Here is a 22,778-nt window from a genome sequence, read left to right as displayed (position 1 = left end):
ATCTAAATATTGTGCTAGAGACTTCCAATTTATTGCAAAATAAAGGTAAATGATTGAATATTACTAGAATGTAAGAGTTTTAGCTTACAATTGCATTTTTTTACCATTTTGGTTGAGTTAAAGTTGATCGAAGGTTGAAATTTTGGCAGTTATCGTGCTTTATGTGAAAATATTTCAAAAGTGATAAAAGCTACAACCATGAATTATTTTCTGTTGTATTCTAAATGAAATTGCGCACATTTTCATATATAAAAGTTTATGTAACGACTAATGTAAAACGATGCAAACATTACGACAACGTGACAAAAGAATTTCTGAGATGTTCTTTTCGAGTCTTCACATGCAGACGTAAGGAAAAAGTTTTTTTTTTTTAAATTCACCATAAATCAAAATATTGTGCTAGAGACTTCCAGTTTGTTGCAAAATGAAGGTACATGATTGAATATTACTAGAATGTAAGATTTTTAGCTTATAATTGCGTTTTTTTACCATTTTGGTCAAGTTAAATTTCACCGAAGGTTGAAATTTTGGCAGTTATCGTGATTTATATGAAAGTATTTCAAAACTGATAAAAGTTACAACCATTAGTTATTTTCTGTTGTATTCTACATGAAATTGCGCACATTTCCAGATATAAAACTTTATGTAACGTCTAATATAAAACGGTGCAAACATTACGACAACGTGTTTTAAAGAATTTCTGGCGGACGGACGTGGAAAAAGTTTTTTCAAAAATTCATCATAAATCGAAATATTGTGCTAGAGACTTCCAATTTATTGCAAAATGAAGTTTAATGATTGAATATTACAATTGCGTTTTTGACCATTTCGATCGAAATCAAAGTTGACTGATGGTTGAAATTTTGGCAGTTATCGAGATTTATATGAAAATATTTCCAAACTGATAAAAGCTACAACCATGGGTTGTATTTTTTGTTGTATTTACATGAAATTGCGCACATTTTCATATATAAAACTTTATGTAATGGCTAATATAAGATAGTGCAAAAATTACAACAAAATGACGAAAGAATTTCTGAAATTTTCGCAGAGTTACCGCATTGTGACGAAGGAAAAAGTTTTTTCAAAATTCACCATAAATCGAAATATTGTGCTAGAGACTTCCAATTTGTTGCAAAGTGAAGGTAAATGATTGAATATTACTAGAATGTAGGAGTTTTAGCTTACAATTGCGTTTTTCGACCATTTCGGTCGAGTCAAAGTTGACCGAAGGTTGAAATTTTTTGTAGTCGACGTACGGTACGTCCACTTGGCACCCAACAGACAATTTTAGTTGACGTATGATACGTCCAGTAGGCGTTTAAGGGTTAAACATTCCAAGGATGAAGATTTTACCAGTAAGGTATTCAGTTAAACCCCCTTGGAACCTTCCAGAGGTAAAATTTTGTAGGCGTTTTCATTTAACAAAAGCAGAAATGTCCTGTGAGGCAGTGAAATCAATATTTTTAGATCACTCCTCACAACATGATAACTCTGCTGCAGTTTTCACAGGTGGATCAAAGTCAGATGCTGGCGTTGGGTTAAGAGTGGCCTTCCCTGATGTAGAAAGAAGCTGGAGATTATCATGTCTTGCATCTATTTTTACAGCAGAACTGCATGGAATTTTAAAGGCCATAAAAGAATTTTTAACTCAAAATAGAAATAATGTTACTATATATTATGATTCAAGAAGTGTTCTTCAGTGTATGGAATCTTTTAACCCTGTACACCCACTGATTTTAGAGACATTGGAATGGCTGCTTTTAGTGAAAAGAAGTAAAAGAAATAAATTTTTGCTGGATGCAGTCCCATGCTTGGGTGGTTGGGAATGAGGAAGTTGATCAGCTTTCTAAGTCAGTAGTCACCTCCCCAGAACCAAGATGTCCACTACCTTATTGTGATGTATATCCTCTAGTAGATCAGAAAATTAAAGAATTTTGCCAGTTCCTTGGGGAAAATTATTTTAATGAATAAAAAAATTAGCAGTATTACATCATCAATGTCTCCTTGGTCATATCCTTATATGCCAAGGAGACAAGAAACGATGTTGTGCAGGCTTAGGGTTGGACATGCAAAACTCACTCATGGGCTCTTGATGTCCAGCAAAAATCCTCCATTCTGCGATGACCTTGACTATGAGACATTTGTTGGTCCCGGTCTTGGGAATCTAAGGCATAGGTTCCTCTCTTGGGGATGTGATAGAGATGGACATTTCATCTTTGCAATGATTCTCGGGAGGACTGTAATTTAGAGCAGCTATATAGCTTTGTTGGGGAGTTGGGCCTCCTTAACTAAATTTAGATCATATGCAATATGTGTAAGGTAGTACCCCAGTTAACAGGGGCTTCCGTTCCTGGCCGAGATAACTGAAAATCACTGATAATTGTGGTAATAAATGGCATTTATGACGTCTTAAGAGCCAATAAACTGCTTATTGGGCTTATCAGCACTGATAAACCGCTTACTGACGACAATGAAAATCGCCACCGTTGCTGAAAATCTGGTTAACGACATTCAGCCAAGCTTGCCATAAAACCGAACACCATTAACCATGCCACCAATAAGCAAGGACTGCCTGCAAGTGTATGCATATTATATATGTTTTACAGATACGATTATATATACTGTACATATTTTTGGATATTTGTTATAAGAGACTCCTTTGAAACTTATTTATTTATATCTCTTTACTTTCCTATTTAATTTTATTATGGCATCAATAACCTAGATTTTTTACACCAGTTTTAATAGACACAAATCAATCATTACTTGTTTCATTACTAGATGAACTTATAGATCAACGATAGATGAGGTATGGGTGTTTCCCTTAGCAGTAGGCAGGATACTGCCCATAGGTGGGCAGTCATGAAAATTTAAAAACAAATGTAAGATTTTTTAACTTTTAGATTTCTTTCATTTAATATTTGATACTTTTAAGATTTTGTGTTACTGAACCTGTACACTTTAAACATGTTGGAAACTTTATTTTATTGACTTTTACAATCCATATCATGCATGTATTTATGTTCCAGATGAAAAGCTGACTTTAAGGAAAAACGACATGTCACACGTTTTGAGTGTGTATGAAGTTATGGAGAAAATTAAAGAGAATAAAAAGATCTTAGATGATTCTGGAAGAAAAAAAGATTCGTGTAAAGATAAACCAAAAGCAAAGAAAAAAAGGGCAAGTAAGAGTGTAGAGGAAAAGGTTGGAACCAGGTCTAAAAAACAGACAAAAAAACTGATGAAAATCACAGACCCTGTCATCCCAAACAATGTTCCTTCAGTGGACTTTGAGCATTTAACCAGTTCTAATCCTCAAGAAGTGGCACCATCCAACTTGAATGAGGCGCCCCTTTCAGGATATACTCAAGGACCTGAAGATGTGACAGAAGTTCTGAAAGTACTTGTTAGCTACAGTGGTGATCTCATTCCAGTGGAATCTATTAACAATCTGTTTCTAGAAATAGGAGCACTTGAAGCTGGAATTTTAAAGGAAGGTAAGTCCATTTTATGTAATTTGACTTTTTTGAAATAATTCTTTTCTTTTAGAAGAAGAATTTTTGGTGTTACCAGAATATCATCAAAAGGTAGAAAGGGAAGATATATGAAGTAAATAGCAAGTGCAAGCACACTCGATGGTTTTTATAAGACACAAAAAATTGTTTACATGATGTTATGGTACTAGACTTTTATTTTTTTAAACAGCAGGCTTCCAATACCCAGTTAATATGGTAATTTACTTGAGCATGGTAATTTTATATATGTAACTTACCAAGTAATGACATAGCTAACAATTTCTAATAACTGGCAGCTCAAATTTGAAAATTCGCGGTAGCAATTCTTTTATTTATTTTGGTGTAAGTAGCTAGCCCCGCCCACTTTCGGGGAAGAAATGAACAACATAGCAAGAAAGTTCAGTTTATTTCTGCCGGCTTTCGACGAAGGTTGCAAGCAGCAGCTATAGTAATTTAGATTTTCATAGGTTTTACTGGTTATTTCCCCTAGAAGATCGGTGAAGTATTTTGGATTCTTTTGATTGCATTTTGGCATTTATTTAGTCAGGCTGACTTAATTTGGACAGTTTACCAAATTTTTATTCTTGTTTGGACTTAGTTGTCACTTACTTTGACATTGTCTGGCACAAGTACATTGAGCACTCATTATTGCAGCAAAGGCTGTTTTTACGAGATTGACTTCTGCCAAATACAATTTACATTGTGTGTGCTAGTTGCAGGGCCAAAGGTGCTCTATAACTCTTACCTGTGCTGAATGTGTTGACTGGGACCCTAGACAGTGGAAGATTGTGACTTTCACCTTCCAGATTGCAAAAGACAGAATTAGGAAAGCTAATGCTAGGAGTGACAAATCTTTGCTAGTTGGCATTCTTCGAAATCTTTGTCTGATGTTCCTGTAATTTCTGTTATGTCTCCTAATCCCAGTCCTTCAGCTTTGCAACCTGTTCCCATTCCAGCTTTCATACTTAATCGACCCCAATCTTTTGCCACTCTTGGAGCAAAGTTTGATCGGAAGTTTGAATTATTAATGCATTCTATATCTCAGTTGGGTGATTCAGTTAGTCAAATTATGAACCTGAACGTAGTGCTCACAGTGAAGTGTTAGTGGAGGAGCTGGCTGTCCATCCCGCCGACTCTCCCAGGCGAAGGTCCCTGACATACTTCCCCTCACCTGGGAGAAGTCATACCAGAGGGCCAAGGGAGGTTTTGGGTCTGCCCACAGCAGTCATCCCTCCAATCGCACCTGTTCCAGATTCCCAGTTGTCAACAAAATGCGGTTGGAAAGGCATTTTTCAGACGTCACTGTCTTTCCGCCAGTTCCGTAGCATTGAGTCGAGTGCAGGCGACAGTGGCATTTTTATGGTGAATCTAGACCTCTCAAGAGGTCTGCAGTGGATGGGTCTGGCACCCTCAGGTGCCTTGTAAAAAGTGAAAGAGGCTATTCCTCTTGTAGTTTTTGGGACAGTCTGGAGTGTTTTTCACCAGAAGTTTCGCCTTCCAAACATCGTGTGTTAGATTCTGATCGATCCATATGTCAACGTGTTTCATGGGAGCACCCATTAGCACCTGAGCTGTCCTCCGTTCCTGAGCACACCTCTTTCTTTAGAGCACCCTCCAGCTCCTGGTGTCGCTATCTAGACGCTCCTCTTCGTGACGTAGCAGTTAAAAAATTAGCAGCTGACCATCAGTTGGCACTGCAGTGCCCATTGGCGCCGTTGGTTTCAGCAGTAGCAGTTGCTGCCAAAACATTTTTATTGGTGCTGAAGCGCCCATTGGCACCAGTAGCGCCCAGGGTGTAACAGCTTCTCGGCGCCCATTGGCTCCCAGTGCTCTGTATCTTCCAAGCTTTCAGTAGCTCCTGAGCGCCCAGTTGCACCTGGTTGGCCAACGACAAATTGATCTTACTTCTTCACATCGTATGACGACAGCTTTTTCTTCTGTGGTGCCAGTGGTGTTAGACTCGGCTCTGGCTCGCATTCAGCAGAGCCTAAACATTATTTTGAGCTTTTTGAAACCTCGACCTCCTCCACCAAGTGCAGTTGATGCGCCTCTATCCCCAGTCTTGTCAGCTGAGGATGACGTTCAAGATCAGGAAGATGACACTCCTACCACAGCATATCCAGCCCTTTTGCACTTCCTGCTTCACTCCTTTCCCTACTTCTTCTCTCCAGCAGCTCCTTCTTCTCTGGCTTTGACTTTCCAGATGAGTAATCTTCAGTCTGAATCCTCCAAGCTCCCCAAATTGGTGCTTTCTACTTCAGGTAAGAAGGCCATAATGAAGTAGTGTTGGTTAGCGGACAAGAGAGAACAAGGGAAGACTGTGTTCTGTTATCCTCCTTCATGCTTATTGCAAAGGAGATATTCTTATTATGCTACTGGGAAAGTTCCCTCTCTGTGTGTGTCTGCCACTGCCCAGGGCGACTTCTCTGGACTCGCTGAAGCCACCTGTAGGTCTGCCTTTTCAGCAGCAAAGGTGATGTTCTCTTCTGCTGAACTTAATCACCTGTTGAAGAACATTTTCAGTTTTTGAAGTGGTCAGTTTCCTGGATTGGGCAGTGGGCACCCTGGCCAAGAAAATCCAGGACTTTCCTTTTGTTCCCACAGATTTATCTTTGGATCTTCAGGCATATTTTTTCTGTAGGGACGGGAATTAGAGATGCCTCTCAGGGGAAGTAATCTGAACGTATCTGTAAGTATTTTAAAGAGAGAGCTTTGGTGCTCATACTTCAAAGGGGTCACATCTACACAGAAATCAGCTCTTATGTTCTCTCCTCTAGTGCATGACTTCCTTTTCCCTCAGGCAGTAGCCAATGGTATCGCTTCTTACTTGCAAAAGAAGTCAACGCAAGATCTCCTGACCCAGTCTTCTAAATGTGCTTGAGAGAATTTTTCTTCAGTACCAAGTCTTCCTCTTCTGTGCAGCGCCAGCCCTTTCGAGGCACCAGGCAAAGATTTTAGCCTAGGCCTCGTGCTAATGTCTGTTTCTCCTTCAAGGCCATCACAAAGTCTTCATCCAAACCTTCTTCCAAAAAGTGAAGAAAGTTTTCCCCGTGCAGCAGTGGGTGCCAGGCTCCTTTTTTGGGAAGAATGGAGCAAGAGAGGAGCAGAACAATGGGTAATAGAGGTACTCAAGAACGGATACTCTATTCCCTTCATAGATTATCCACCCTTAGTCAAGAAACTCATCGCGTTTACTGCATATTTGAAAGGCTTGAGAAGGTTTTCTGTCCTCTCAGAGGAGGTTTCTGCTCTTCTTCAAAAAGGAGCGATAGAGGAAGTCACAGATGTAGAATTGGAGGAGTTTTACAGACCAGATCTGGATGTCAGTGCACTGAATGTCTTCATATGGAAGACAAAATTCAGAATGGAGACAGACTGCTCAATTCTTGCATCCATTCGTCAAGGGGACTGGATGGTCTCCATAGACATGCAAGATGCATACTTCCATGCCCCATACATCCAGACTCGAGGAAGTGCCTTTGCTTCATCTTTCGAAACCAGATTTTTTAGTTCCAAGCACTTTGTTTCAGACTTTCGATGGCCCCTCAGGTTTTTACCTGCATTCTCGCTCTGATAACTGGTTGGCTTCATCTAGTAGGAATCAACATTGCACTCTATCTGGACAAATGGCTCATTCATTCTCCCACAAAGGAAGATTGCACGGGGTTCTCCCATGAAGATTGCACGGGGACGTTCAAAAGACTTGCCGTAGCGAAGGAGTTAGGACTTCTGATCAGCCTTCAAAAGTCTCAGCTAATTCCATCTCAGCAGATAGTGTATTTGGGAATGAGTCTGAATTCTCATCATTTTCGGGCTTTTCCTGCATCCAAGAGGATAGAATCCAGTCTAAAGACTATAGACGAGTTTCTTGCTCTTCAAATGTGTTTTGCCAACAGGTGGATAACCCTCCTAGGAACATTGGCTTCCATTGAGCAGTTTGTCTCCTTGGGGAGACTTCAAATGAGGGTACTCCAGCTTTACCTCAGAGACAGTCCATTCCATGGGAATAATCTGGTTGCTGCAACTCACCTGGTCTGCTAGTACATTCATCTTGCCTTGCACAAATATCGTTACCATCCTTGTCTGATTTTGAAGAGCCCAGAGAAGAAGGTCTTCTTAATTTGCCGCCTTGCAAAGGGAGAATAAAGTGTCAAGTTTCCCCTGCTTACTTTATGTAAGCCAGGATGTTATTGTCGAGTGCACTGCAATGTCTTATGTCTTGAACTCTCAGCAAAGGCTTGCAATCCTACTGATATCTGATATGACAGTCGTTTTTTTCAAGTTTATATGCCTTTTTTTTCTGTTCTGATGTCCACCTTCCATAAATTTCTTTGTCCTCCAGGACGCACCCCCACCTAAATCGGATGCGTCTGCATAGAAGCTCAGGTCGGGATTCAGAGGAAAGAGAGACTTCTATTCTAGTAGCCTGTTTTTGGATTCCACTAAAGCAGATGTTTCTTGATGTCTTGCATGATTAAACACAAACAATCCGATATTTCTTTTGATTCCAAATTGAATCAAAAGAAATATCGGGACTTGTTTGTGTTCCCAATCACCCAAGACATCAAGAAACATCTGCTTTAGTGGAGATCCAAAAACAGGCTACTAGAAGGGAAGTCTCTCTTTCCTCTGAATCCCGACCTGAGCTTCTATGCAGACGATCCGACTTTTAGGTGGGGTCGATCCTGGAGGACAAAGAAATCTCTGGAAGGTGGACATCAGAACAGGAAACTTGGCATATAAACTTGAAAGAACTGACTGCGATCAGTCTACAGTAGGATTGCAAGCCTTTGCTTCGAGAGTTCAAGACAAGACCATTGCAGTGCACTCGGACAATACGACCATCCTGGCTTACATAAGTAAGCAGGGGGGGGAAACTCACTTCTTCTCCCTTTGCAAGGCGGCACGGGACCTTCTTCTCTGGGCTCTTCAAAATCAGACAAGGATGGTAACGATATTTGTGCAAGGCAAGATGAATGTACTAGCAAACCAGGTGAGTTGCAGCAACCAGATTATTCCCATGGAATGGACATTGACCCAGTGGTATGCTTCTGAGTTGCAGAAGCTATGGGGAAGGCTGACAATAGACCTGTTTGCAACCTCCGAAGTCACCGCTTCCACCTTATGGTTCTCCAGTTCCAGATCCTGCAGCATGGGCAATGGATGCCATGCTGTTGGACTGGTCCAACAAGAGCCTGTATGCATTCCCTCCTTCCGGATGGTAAGGGGAGTAAAGTGATAAGCAAATTCAGGTCTCATGAGAATGCTTTGATAATCCTCATAGCTCCTTTTGACCTCTAAGGGAATGGTTTCTGGACCTGTTAAAAGTTAGCTTAATTTTTTTAAAAAAAGAAATATATGGTTGACAAAATATAGAGAGTTGGAAGAGAATTTCTGTCTCTCTCCCCTTCCAACTGATCTATTTTTAGAAGTGTTCTCAACCTCTTTTTAATTTAATAACTTCTTTATTTTACGTCTCTTTCTCTTTGCTCTGAAATGCTTTTTCATGAACAAACAGTGTTTTTTACTTTGACTAATACAACTCTTAGTTATTATGTCTCTGTGTTTTAGAACGTATTTGCCACACTAGCGCATTTACACTTCGTAGATGGTACAGGTAAAATTAGATCAGTTTAAACTATCTACTGTACAGGTAAAGACGTACAGAGAAATAATAAATTGTAAAAATGTGTGAGTGCTAACTAAGAATGAGAGAGAGAGAGAGAGAGAGAGAGAGAGAGAGAGAGAGAGAGAGAGAGAGAGAGTTGTCCTTACTTAGGGTGAAATTATTTATCAGTTACTACGGAGACTGAGAGAATAACACACGAGAGAGAGAGAGAGAGATTGTCCTTACTTGAAATATTCTGACGTTAGATATCAGAAGATGGAAATTCATTATTAAACTAACTTTGAAATAAAATTAAAGTACTGTAATTTCATTTAAAAGTTAGCTTAATACATTACCCTTAAAAAAATAAATAAATGGTTAACATAAAAATATTGGAGAGTGTGAAGATTGGTATACTATTTCTCTTGCCCCCCATTCCACCATCTATTTTTAGAAGTCTTCTCAACCTCGTTCTTAAAAACTTCTTTTCTGAGCTCAGCCCCGTGTCAGCCGGTGAAATTCCATACTAACACGAATTTCTAGGTATAAATATTGCTAAATATACCAGAGAAAAAAGCTTTCAGGAATGCTGGAGTTACTACCCCAGATCGAGCATCTTCTAATGAAAAGACGTCGGTATAACCAAGGGTGAGTGAAGGATCACAACCACAGAGCCACGCTCGATAGACATCCCCATGTCAAGATCCCCGGGAAGAGTGAGGGGCCGTACCAGCGCCCATGCTCACCCGCCTGCCAAGCGGCGACTCCAGCGCCATCTGAACTCATTCCATTTCTAGCACTTGATCTTGCGATTTGTATTTCTGTGTGGCTTGTGCTTTGATTCTTATTTTCATCTTCAAGCATGTCGTCGAGCAGCTTTACCGTTTCCAAGTTAAGTACCATCTTATTGTGGGGTTTTTATGATAAGTTTGGCTGTCTCAGCCCGTAATTATTAATTATACGTGGCTTTGTTATGACGCTACGGTGTCCCCCAGCCAGCCTTGTTGTCCGCGAGGTTTACCCGTCCAGCTTGTTCTGTTTGGGTTTTTCCTTGTCGGCTCATTACTTATCTTTATTCCCCTAGGATTCATCCTGGTGGCTTTTCCTAGCTGGGTTGTTTGGTGTCTCTAACGATAATGTTACTGATCCGTATCATTGGGGCTCCTGCATCGGGTTCCCGTCATCTTCCCGCTTTAGGTAACTCCCAGGATGTTTCTCTTGACAGTTTTAGCTTTATAATTATTATATTATTATTTTGCTAGTGCTCGACATCATGTTGTTAACTGTTTACATTTTTATAGTTTCCGTGGGGGCGTCAGGCTCACCCTGTCGCCTCCCTCGGTTAGGCTATGGGCCTAGCACAAGCACAAAATTATTTTGTTTTATTGTTTTTGCTCATATGATGGTGATTTATTCTGGTTATCTTATTCATAGTAGCCTAGTGTATGTTAGGCTTTTTATTGCGCCTTTGACCTCCTGCTCTCCCTTTCACCTGAGTTAGGTTAGGCGAGAGGAGAGGGTCAGCAGGTGGAGGGAGTTTCTGTTGTCGTGCCTTCCTCTGACCGTTGTTTGGGTTGCGGAGTGAGACCCCACTGTCTTCCCCCTTCTTTACGGAGGGGTTGAGGTTTTTTCTGTGGGTGTGTCTCCTCCATGCTTTTATAGCATTCCCTTACGTTCGGCTCTGGCTGGTCTTCGACTCGGGAACTTCTCTCCCTGTTGTTCCCTCGTTCCCCCCTTTCCTTCTCCCCCCTTGTTTTATGTCATAGGCTACGTCTATGTGTGGGGTGAGAGTATGGAGGTCTTAGTCGCTTTTCCCTTCCCTTTCCTTCGGAGTAGGCCATGATCTCTCCAGCTGGTATTATTACCTTGCGTGGTTGGCTTACAGTTGAGCGGGTGAGCCTCTTCCCCAGTCTCCTGTTTTCCTCTGCTCTGGCCTACTCCCTTCCCTGTCCCACCCCCCCCCACCCTGATTTACTCTGGTCCAGCTCTTTGTCATCTTCTCGAGCGGGTGACGTCGGTGTCCGACGTCCACCCGAAGTTGCGGATCTTTCCTGGTGGAGGGATTCGCTCCCTCCCAGGGCTGGTCCCAGATGGCATTTTGCTGAGCCCCGTGTTTCGTTAACCCGCTCTCCTAGGATCGAGCAGGTTTTGATCCTTCTCAGGGTTTCTCTTCTCAGCCTTGTCCCGCGTTCGCTCGCCCGGCGTTCGAGATACTCTGGTTGGGTTGACGGTTTTACACCTGCCTGGTGGATTTGTGGTGTTTTGTAGCCTCACCCTTCTTTTGTTCTCTAGCGGTAGAGGCTTGAGATCCCTGGAGAGGGTGGTACCGGACTCCGGGGAATGTGGACTTGTATATCTTTGTTAACCGATTATGTTACCATCTTCTATATATGTATGCATTTATATTTTTCCTGGCAGCTCACCCCGCCGTCGGATATATGTTTTTATATTATTCCCGGCGGCTCACCCCGCCGTCGGATATATATTTATTTATTTCTGTTATGGTTATAGAGTCCGGTGATCTTACCCTTGGGTTCCGCTGTCCTATTCCCGGCACCCCTTGTGGTGAAGGTCCCGTTGATTCGGCTCCCTCGTTCCGCCAGAGTATTCCGGCAGTCGAGGGGGTTTCTTGCTTACCTTAATTTTAAGTTACTTTTCTAGTAGGCCCGTCTCTGACGGGGATTTTTCATTCCGCCGGAGTACTCCGGTGGTACAGTTTGAAATACCTATGCCTGCTTAGTTTAAGTTTCTTAGAAGGGTAAGCTCATTTACTGTTCACACTTACAGACTGTTCGTTGTGAGGAGCCCGGGTGTACCGCTACCCTCCACCAACCCTACGGGCACGTGGTGTGTCGGACCCACGCTGGCTGTGCAGTCCGGCTTGATGACTTGATCGTCTGGCATCCGGAGGGCTGTGAGGTTTGCTTCGCTCTTTGCGAGTGCATCCAGGATGAGTCGGTAAGCTGCTTACTTTCCATCTTCATGTTAGTTACAGCTTGCTGTGTTGCTATATTTTGTGTTTTAGCGCTTATATTATTTACGGTATTTATTAGCCTCCCCTTTCAGGCTGACGAGTCCTCCAAGAAGGAGGCCCTTGAGTCTCCGCACCTGGGTGGCTGGGTTTGGGAGGAACGTCCCGTCGGAGAAACCCTACGTTCTCGACGAGAAACTGAGAGATCTGCTCTACCCCGGAGCCCGGATCGCTGCGGCCGTACCAGCTGACGTGGCCGCACCCATCATCGAGCAGATCTGGGTCGTGACCCAGCCACTCCTAGAAGATCCTCTTTACGCGGAGGTTTCGGAGGACGTCGCCGCTCTGGACTTGGACCTGGAGCCCATGAATACTGAGCAGGACCAGGTAGGTGGTGAGGTAAGTGAGGCACCGGAGGCGGGCGCCCTCTTTGATTCCCCTTCATCCTCTACCTCTTCCTTTCAGGGCTTTTCTAAGTCTTTTATCTTGAGGGACAGTGCTCCATCTACTGTCCCCAAGTTGAAGACGTCGTGGAAGGCGAAGGGCTTCAAGTCCTCGTCTTCCCGCAAGGCATCCCCTTTCCCCCCGTCGAAGTCAAAGGTTGCCGTACCTTTGGCCTCCGGGAGCAAACCAGGAACCTCGGGCAAAGGAGCAAGTAAGAGGGCGGCCAGACCCAGCCCTCCTCGCCAGCCTCCCTTTGACTCTGAGGCGTTTGCCGGGATGTTACTTGCAAAGTTCTCTTCGGAGGTCGACTCGAAGCTTTCTAAGCTGGCGGAGAGGTTACAGAGTCAGGAGAATCTTATTGCCGATATGGCGCGCTCCGGCGGTGCCGGACCAAGTTACCAGATCCCTGATACTGCCTCCCTCCCTCCTTTTGATGTAGGGAACCCGTGGCGTTTTGCTCTTTGTGCCATTCGTCACGAAGATACTCTGACCATCGAGGGTCTGGGCACGAGACGTCTGGAGGAGTTGGAGTTCTTCCCTCCTGACCTCTTGCCCCCCTACCCAGGCTTCGTTAGGCTGACGGAGGAAGCCTAGGTACGATCAGACAAGGTCCCTAAGGAGACGGTGATCTTCCCTAGGGACCAGGCCCAATCTGCTCTGTTGCGCACTCTTACGGAGTGGCAGGCAGAGAATACGAAACTGACTCCGTTCAAGGGCAACTACACACATGTTTTCCCTGGGTGATAAGTTGCCCACTCCCTGCCTGAACAAAGTTGCTTTGGCGACGGCTCAGGCTTGCTTCGAAGGCAAACCCTTGCCTCAGCTCAGGGAGACGGACTCCACATCCCTGGTATTCCCGGGAGGTGAGGTTCTGGGTAACGCCCGTCCACTTTTTGTAAATTTTCTGTGCGTCCTCTCAGTTCAGCGAGCAGCTTCCTAAACTCCCGGAAGCTCTCCTGAAGGCGGAGTTTGAGGCACGGAGTAGACTAAGCCGGTCCTTAAACTCCTTGTGCCTATCAGAAGCGGTCGCCGTCTCCTGTGCAGACGAGCAGCTGTTTCAGGTTCTGGCTAAATCCCTGTTGGCAGGGTTTCAGTTAGACCTGTATGACTTCATGGTGGCAAAGTTGGAGTGCCGCAAATTCATTTTCGCGGATGCCACCATTCGTCATGAGCCTAACAAGCTCATGAAGAGTTCCATCTGGGGGGTTAATCTATTCCCAGAGAACGAAGTCTCCCAAGTCCTGAGCGAGGCTACCAGGGCCAATCAAAGCCTACGCTCTCGTTGGGGTATCTCCGCCTTCAAGCGGAAAACCCCCGAATCTGGCTGCTCCCAGGGTAAGTTGGGGAAACGATTCAGGAGGCACAGGAGGCCTCAACCCCAGACAATGGTTCAGGCTGTCCCAATCTCGGCGGTGGGCCAACCCTCCACCTCCAAGGCTCAACCCCATCAATACGTGCTGGTTCGACCAGCCCAACCCCTTGCTGCACTATCGTACGTCTCCTCTCCGGCGTACAATTCCACCTATGAGGGCCGTGGGGCTTTCACGGCCTTAATAGAAGCGCAAGGGGGGCAGAGGTTGAGCCCCATACAGAGGCAGAGCTGGATCTGCCTCCTGGGAAAATCAGGCCGTGGTAGAGGAAACAAACCCTCTTCCTCCCACTGAGACCAGTCAGGTAGGTGGTCGCCTTTACTTGTTCAGAGACCAGTGGTCCTTCAGTCCTTGGGCACACAGTATTGTGTCCAAAGGTCTGGGTTGGAGCTGGATCAAGGATCCCCCTCCCTTGACCAGATTTTACCAACCCCCCTCCAAAACCCTACAGGATTTTGTGACGGAGCTTCTCAACAAGAGAGCAATAAAGGAAGTAAGACCCCTCAAATTTCAAGGCAGGTTGTTCACTGTTCCAAAGAAAGATTCCGATCAGCAAAGAGTGATTCTAGATCTGTCACGTCTAAATCGCTACATAAGATGCGACAAGTTTCGCATGCTTACGGCTCTGGCACGGACTCTACTGCGCGTGGAGCCGTCACCACCTCTATCGATCTTTCAGACGCTTACTATCACGCCCCGGTTGCGCGCTGGAACTTCTCCCCTTCCTGGGTTTCAAGCTCGGGAAACAAGCCTACTTCTTCAGAGTCATGCCTTTCCGGACTCAATGTAGCCCCCAGAATTTTTTTAAACTGGCGGAAACAGTCGTTCAGCAACTGCGGTCCCGAGGGATCTCCTGGCGGCTTACCTGGATGATTGGATAATCTGGGCTCCAACAGTTCAGGAGTGCCGAAAGGCTACAGCCATAGTGATCAAGTTCCTGGAGTCGTAGGCTTTCAGTTGAACAGGGAGAAGTCCCGCCTGGCTCCGGAGTCCCGGTTTCAGTGGCTAGGTCTCCAGTGGGACCTGTCCTCGTACAGGCTGTCCCTCCCGCCGTCCAAGCGGAAGGAGATTGCCGCCGCTACCAGGAAATTTTTGAAGGACAAAGCAGCATCCCGCCGGTCTCAAGAGAGAATTCTCGGCTCCCTTCAGTTTGCCTCAGTGACGGACCTGCTCTTGAAAGCGAAACTAAAAGATATAAACAGAGTGTGGCGGAGATGAGCCAATGTCAGGCTCAGAGACAGGGTCTCTTCAATCCCACGAATCTTGAAAACAAGGCTCCGACCATGGTCCACAGCCAGTGGCCTGTCGAAGTCGGTTCCACTCCAATTTCCCCCTCCGGCATTGGTAATCCACACAGATGCTTCAATAAGCGGCTGGGGAGGGTACTCACCAAAACAAAAAGTTTAAGGGACATGGTCTACAATGTTCCAACAGTTTCATATAAACACCTTGGAAGCTATGGCATTGTTTCTAACTCTCAAGAAACTCTGCCCCCACGCCAGATTCACATCAGGCTGGTGTTGGACAGCGCCGTGGTGGTTCATTGCATCAACAGGGGCGGCTCCAAATCAGGTCGTGTAAACCAGGTGATGGTAGCTATCTTCTCCCTGGCGAACAAGCACGGCTGGCATTTGTCAGCCACCCACCTAGCGGGGGTGCGGAACGTGGTGGCAGACTCCATGTCCAGGACTACTCCGTTGGAGACAGAGTGGTCTCTGGACGGGGAATCGTTCAATTGGATTCGCCGCCGGGTTCCGGGACTCCAAGTGGATCTGTTCGCTACGGAGAGCAATCACAAGCTTCCCTGTTATGTGGCTCCCAACCTGGACCCCCAGGCCTTCGCCACGGATGCGATGTCCATAGATTGGAACTATTGGGAGAGGATCTACTTGTTTCCCCCAATAAACATGTTGTTGAAAGCACTGCACAAACTCAGGTCATTCAACGGCCAACTAGCTCTGGTAGCCCTATTGGCCGAAGAACAACTGGTTCCCTCTGCTCCAGGAACTCAAGTTGCGGTGTCATCAGATACCCAAACCCAGACTGACCCAAGTAGTACAAACAAAGACTGTGTCAGCTTCCTTAAGAATTCAGAATGCCCTGGTTTTATGGACTTTATAAAGTTTGCTGCAAAAAGGAGCAAACATTGACCCCGTCAACACTCTGTTTCTAGAATCTGATAAGAGAGATTCTACTGTCAGACAGTATGATTCAGCAGTCAAAAAACTGGCATCCTTTTTAAAGACATCTGAAGCTCAAACTATGACTACTAACCTAGCGGTTACTTTCTTTAGGTCATTGTTTGAAAAGGCCTTGCCTGGCCACTATTACTACAGCTAAATCAGCCTTAAAGAAGGTATTTTGTATGGTTTCAAAATCGACCTTACAGATTCATACTTCTCCTCCATCCCTAGAGCATCGCCCGTTTGAGGCCGTAACACGCCCACATTCTGTTACCTGGTTCCTCAACGATGTTTTGAAATTAGCCACTGATATTGATAACTCACAATGCTCTTATCTGGATCTGTTAAGGAAAACCTTGTTTCTGATTAGCTTGGCTTCAGGTACCAGAATTTCAGAGCTATCAGCTCTCGCTAGAGGTGATGATCATGTTGATTTCCTCCCGTCCGGAGAAGTCCTCCTTTCCCCTGATCATAGGTTCTTAGCTAAGAATGAAGACCCTCAGGACAGTTGGTCCCCCTGGAAGGTGGTGCCTCTTCCTCAGGACCAGTCCTTATGTCCAGTATATACCTTAAAGTCTTATCTACAAAGAACTCCACAGTATAAGTCGGGTCCTCTTTTTATCAGGGAAAAAGGTGGAACTCTTTCGTTGAACGCTATAAGACAGCAAATTCTGTATTTTATTAAACAAGCCAACCCGGATTCAGTCCCAAAGGTTCATGTTATCCGTGCAGTAGCTACCTCTACTAATTATTTTCATAATATGGATTTTGCTGAACTTACCAAGTATACGGGATGGAAATCACCTCTAGTGTTTAAACGCCACTATTTAAAATCACTCGAAGCTCTGAAATTTTCTACAGTGGCTGTGGGGAGTGTCATCTCCCCATCGTAATTATCCTTAATCCCTTTCCTTCACCCCCCCCGCCCGCCTGCCTCATTTATTTCTCTGCCTGCCTTTCTGGATCAATCATGCCTCACTGCCTTGCTCCTCATAATCAATGCTAGTTTTACCTGGTTATTGTTTGTCTTGATGATTGATTTTGATATGCTGTGGATTTAGAGTAAGATAGAAGTACTGGAGTGGTTTTTATTTTGCTTCATGTACCTCAATTTCTGATTTTGTATATATCTCATTGTTCTTAGATTTAAGTTTATATTTACATGTTTATACCATTAGATTGTAGGGGTCTTTTATTCCACCCATAATTATATTGTATTTTTGTCATTCTACCTTGTTCTTAGATTAAGTTTACATTTTCATTGTATCTTTATATTGTTGGGTGTGTGTTGTTCCACCCGTACTTACCTGTTATTAAATCTAATTTTCCTTGATGAGATATCATAAATTATTTTTTTTTTCATAGCATGTGTTTTTGTTCTGATCACCTTTTGTTTTCTGTTGTAGCTTTGCAGTCTTGGCATGATTCTCTGTCACTATTTCACCGGCTGACACGGGGCTGAGCTCAGAAAAGGGATTTTGACAAAGGAAAAATCTATTTCTGAGGGAGGCCCCGTGTCACCCGGTGACCCTCCCAGGAGCAGGTTTGCCCCCCCTACTTGCTCATGCCAAGTCTGGGGGTGGTGCTAGTCTGGAATGAGTTCAGATGGCGCTGGAGTTGCCGCTTGGCGGGCGGGTGAGCGTGGGCGCTGGTACGGCCCCTCACTCTTCCCGGGGATCTTGACATGGGGATGTCTATCGAGCGTGGCTCTGTGGTTGTGATCCTTCACTCACCCTTGGTTATACCGACGTCTTCATTAGAAGATGCTTGATCTGGGGGTAGTAACTCCAGCATTCCTGAAAGCTTTTTTCTCTGGTATATTTAGCAATATTTATACCTAGAAATTCGTGTTAGTATGGAATTTCACCGGGTGACATGGGGCCTCCCTCAGAAATAGATTTTTCCTTTGTCAAAATCCCTTTATTCTCTCTCTTTCTCTTTGCTCTGAAATGCTCATGTCTCTATGTTTTAGAACGGTGCATTTACAGTTTGTAAATGGTACAGGTAAAATTAGATAAATTTGAAATTATCTACTGTACAGTTAAAGACATACAGAGAAACAGTAATACGTAAGTTGTGCTAACTACAAACAAGAGAGAGAGAGAGATAACAGTTGTCCTTACTTAAGAGAGTGAAATTTTTTATGAATTATTACGTACAGAGAGAGAGAGAGAGAGAGAGAGAGAGAGAGAGAGAGAGAGAGAGAGAGAGAGAGAGAGAGAGAGAGAGAGAGAATTTCAAGAAACCTTTGACCACTAATCAGCAACACTACCCCTTCTTGTCACGTTAAAGTAACATGTCTGACAGCTTTTGCCTTCGAGCTTCTTACAGAAGATGAGGGAAAAATATTTGTTTAAAATACGTATTACATACGAATTTTGTAATTACAGTTATATTATTATTATTATTATTTAAAAATTAGTACTAATTATTAGGTAAAACATTTATTTATCATACAAAACAAATAAACATATACATGTACCATAAAAATTCTCTCATCTCAGTAAAAGAGAGAGAGAGAGAGAGAAATTATTACTTTTATTTTTTAATGTTATTTAATTTACACATTAAAGCTTGAAAACTTATGAATTACATAAAAAATTAAACGTAAACACTTTTGCAGGGTTTCTCAGTATTCGCAAATGACTGCATGTCTGTGAAAAACTTGTGTATGATAATTAGTTAGGTCCCAATGAAAAGTTTGTGTGTTTGTGAATTCACGCAACTCAAATTGCACAAGTTTGGGGTATTACTGTGTGTGTGTATGTATATATATATATATATATATATATATATATATATATATATATATATATATATATATATATATATATATATATATATATATATATATATATATATATATATATATATATATACATACATATATATATATATATATATATATATATACAGGCAGTCCCCGGTTTATTACTTACGGCGTTCGAGGTTACTGGCGACTTTTCAAATATATTCATCAGAAATTATTTCCTGGCTTACGACGCATGTTCGGGGTTACATATATATATATCCGAAAAAGAAATATGGCCCCAAAATGGCAGAATAATCATAATTTGAAGTTTTTTTTTTAAAACTCAATAATAATGCAGTTTACATCGTTTTCAATGCACCCAGAGCATTAAAAGTAAGGTTTTCTTATGATTTTTGACGATTTTTCGGCGATGTTCCGCTTACGGACGATTTTTCGGGTTACGACAAGCGCGAAGAACGGAATCAGTAAACTGGGACCGCCTGTATATATATATATATATATATATATATATATATATATATATATATATATATAATGACAAAGGATATTAAGCCTTTAAGAACGATATCCATTCTTCATGTCTTTATGTTAATTTCTAATTTAAGAAATTTTCTCCTTGCAGGTGGATTGCTCTTCTTTTTCAGAAAATATTGTGTTGAACTGGAACTTCTTGAAAACTTTAGGTTTCCTGATGGAAAGATGAAAGTCAATGTATTTTCAGTAACCAGAGGTTAGTACAGTATCTTTGACTTTGTTGAATATTTTATCTTGAGTTAAGTAATAAATGTTTGTCAGTTTCCTTAATTATAAAATGGTTTATTGTGGGTGAAATGGTCATTGTGCTAAAGCTTCATGTGAGCAGGTTTTTGTCAAGATCAACCAAAACACTAAATGTGAACATTGCTTCACTGCTGAAGATGTTTGGTATTACTGAAGGCCCAATTGTTGAACAGATGTCTTGCACTGCTTTTCACCATGGCTACTGGTGAAGCTGTTATAAGCCTTTCTTGCTTTGCCTGGCATTTTTCCATTGTTGCCTGCCCATTATGAGATGTAAACAAGATGTGGGTAAAGGGTTCAGTTCAACATTTGTATAGTACAGTGCTTTATTTCAACAATGTGATGAGTGGAGAGATGGACATTTATGTAAGAAGAGTTTCATCTTATATAAATTCTGACTAGAGAATATCCGTAGTCTGTATTATGCATTACAACCTAGTCAGTGTGGAAGCACTTATATGCCCATCTTTGAACATGCTGCTTATGCAGCATTCTCAGACAGTGCTCTTTACTTTGCCCGTTGCTATAGGGTGCTGGGAGCTTTATCAGAATTTTTGATAACTGGAATCAGGTGGACCCATGCTGGGCTTGACTCCTGGATGCATGGCTAGTGTATGCCATTGTATGACATGTCTTAAAATTTCTTAGAATATCTGGTACCCTTGTGCCAGTCCCCATATTTGTTCCTATGGAAATACAAACCATAGCCTTTTTTGTAGGAGTATCCTCAGAGTGAGCTTGAACTTGGTAACAAGATTGTTAATGGGTGGTATGGGGGAATACCCCTCACTCACATACCACTGCCAGTCACTTTTTCATGGGGAGTCGTCATGTGAGGATGTCTAGTTGAGCTCCTTCTGACTGCTAAGTTGAACATGTTTTTTTGTTTGGTTATTTTTCTTTTGAGAAATAGTGTCATTTTTGGAGGTATGAAGGTATTAGTAAGTAGAAACTTCATCCTCTCTATTCCTTACTTAGATGGATCCTCACTGTCGAATACTTATCTTCCTTCAGATTCAGCAGTGTTCCTTTTGTAGGGGAGAAGTTATTGTTAAGTCTGTTGTTGCTGCAACCCTTATGACATTCATTGCTACATCTGCTGTTGCTGCAGTTGCTAGGAAGCACAAGGGTATTGTGTTTCTAGAGCGGTTTTCCATCCTGCAGAAATGCCCCAGGGCATCAATTACTGCAACTGTCTCTCTCAGAGGAGGATAGCAAGACCCAGGCTAAGAGGTGAAGAAGCTTGCACTGTTCTTCCCTTGCTTCCTCCTCCTCATTGAGCTCATCATCCTTCTCTTCCTTGTCTTCTCCTTCACCCTTCTCCTGCATGAGGAGGAAATTCCTAGGCCTTAAAGCTAATGCATTTCCAGTCTGAATAGGGAAGGAAACTCTTAAACACCTACATGTGATTGACTAACTTCTGGGCCTGCTAACGAGGATGTCACTGCTCTTAGTACCCCATCTCAGCTCACCTGGACACAGAGATTGCCCTAGCTGTTTTATGTAGTTAACAGGGTAGGCTGAACCTCTTGTGCTTCCCAAAAATACACCTGGTTGACCTAGCACAGCCCCCTGTCTGCTCATCCTTGCGTGTTTCTTTGGAAACTCACTGAGGAGAGCCTGTGCAACCCAGTGAGTACCTGGCCCACAGCCCACCTTGTGCAGGAAGCCTTTTTGCATGTGCTTTCTTGGAAGTACACTTGGTTGAGGTAACACATTTCCAGTTTTTGGATTCTGCATATGCAAATAAGCGAGGTTAGCTCCTCTTCCCATATTTCTTCAGAAACACTGCAGAGCATGTGCAACCAGTCCATGCAGGTAGCTCTTCCACCTGTGCTTCCCTGGAAGTACACTTGGTTGAGCGAGCTCTGCTTACTCATTCAAAGCATGTATGATTCTCATGAGTTGGTTTATGACACATCCTGTTTCAGTAAATACCCTCTCTGGGATTGCATGGCAGTGCATGTGCATGCACTTGTTCATCTGTGAAACACAGGGAACAGGTACAGAAGTCGAGTGCTCTCCCAGTGTGTAGGGAGAGTGCATTGACCTTCATTCTTGCTTCTTGGTGCAGGCGCACTGGTTCCTCACCCTGTGCTCTTTCAGGGCTTGCAAAATTGAGTCAGCGCTACCTCCTCCTTATATGAGTGTTGGGAGGATCTGTTTGCATACAGTTGTGTTAAACCCAGGTCTATTGGTGGTTTACTTTGGACTTTTGAGTTTTTTTTTTTTTACCTGATACCTCATTACTCATTCTGGAGCAACCCTTCTTAGCATATGCTTTGCATGAAGCTTGTGTAAGTTGAGTCACACTACTCCCATTTTGAAGTGTACACAGTGCTTATTGGATGCACAAAAACAGGATGTTTATTCTATAGTTCTCTGTGGTATCACAGTCACAAGATATATTCAAGTTCATTTACTAGGACTTGCATGCTAATGCTATAGCAAAGTCCAGCGCTCTTTGCAGTTAAGCCCCGCCCACTGCTCACGTCATGACCATCCCTTAAAGCTAATTGGTTGGCAATAGTTTTGAAAAGTTGGTTAATCTGTGGCTCTTTTCATGTTCAGTAATATTGCTATGGTTATTGTACCGAAGTAAAATACGTTCAGCAGATTATCAAAAGGAAACGTTATTTTATCCCCTGAAATAAAATCGTAATATGCATCTCAATAAAGGTGGTAAAACAAAAAATAAAGGAAAATATAAACGAAGTCAGGAGTGTTCCTTGATGCTGTTTCGTAAATGAGGTTCACCTGAATATGGAGGTGACACAGAGAATGTCTGCATTCGAATCGGTGCACTTGAATCACTGGACAATGATAATTACCGTCTGATATTGTCAAGCATGTTCACCATTCTAAACTCAAACACAAAGACTTTCTCAGAGCTATGCAGACTGATATTTCATATTGATTTCAGGAAATTTTACCACATGTTAACAGTCATAAAATCCATTTCATTGCACTCGTTTACACATTTGGAGGGGTGACAAGCAGTGACTGCACTCTACAAAACCAGAATATCCCCATGTTTAACTTAAAGTTACAGTATAATAGGCTGTATGAGTCGTATTGGATATAATTTGCTGAGAATCTTCTTAAGGACATTATCTTCTTTTGAAATAACA

At 42.9% G+C, this 22,778-nt stretch overlaps 1 protein-coding gene across 5 annotated transcripts in view; it reads left to right on the top strand.

The window, feature by feature from the left end:
- The window catches only part of LOC136844855 (uncharacterized), an 855,665-nt gene that overhangs the window by 458,316 nt on the left and 374,571 nt on the right, over positions 1-22,778 (top strand). For all 5 annotated transcript variants that reach the window (XM_067114093.1, XM_067114090.1, XM_067114092.1 and 2 more), the window contains exons 8-9: positions 3,033-3,500; positions 19,490-19,597. In XM_067114093.1, the coding sequence (XP_066970194.1) occupies positions 3,033-3,500; positions 19,490-19,597 (576 nt within the window). The remainder of the gene's footprint in view (positions 1-3,032; positions 3,501-19,489; positions 19,598-22,778) is intronic.

This window comes from Macrobrachium rosenbergii, chromosome 13 (genome assembly GCF_040412425.1).
Source record: "Macrobrachium rosenbergii isolate ZJJX-2024 chromosome 13, ASM4041242v1, whole genome shotgun sequence".
NCBI lineage: Eukaryota > Metazoa > Arthropoda > Malacostraca > Decapoda > Palaemonidae > Macrobrachium > Macrobrachium rosenbergii.
The sequence above is the reverse complement of the archived record's forward strand: the minus strand, read 5'-3'. Positions and strand labels throughout refer to the sequence as shown.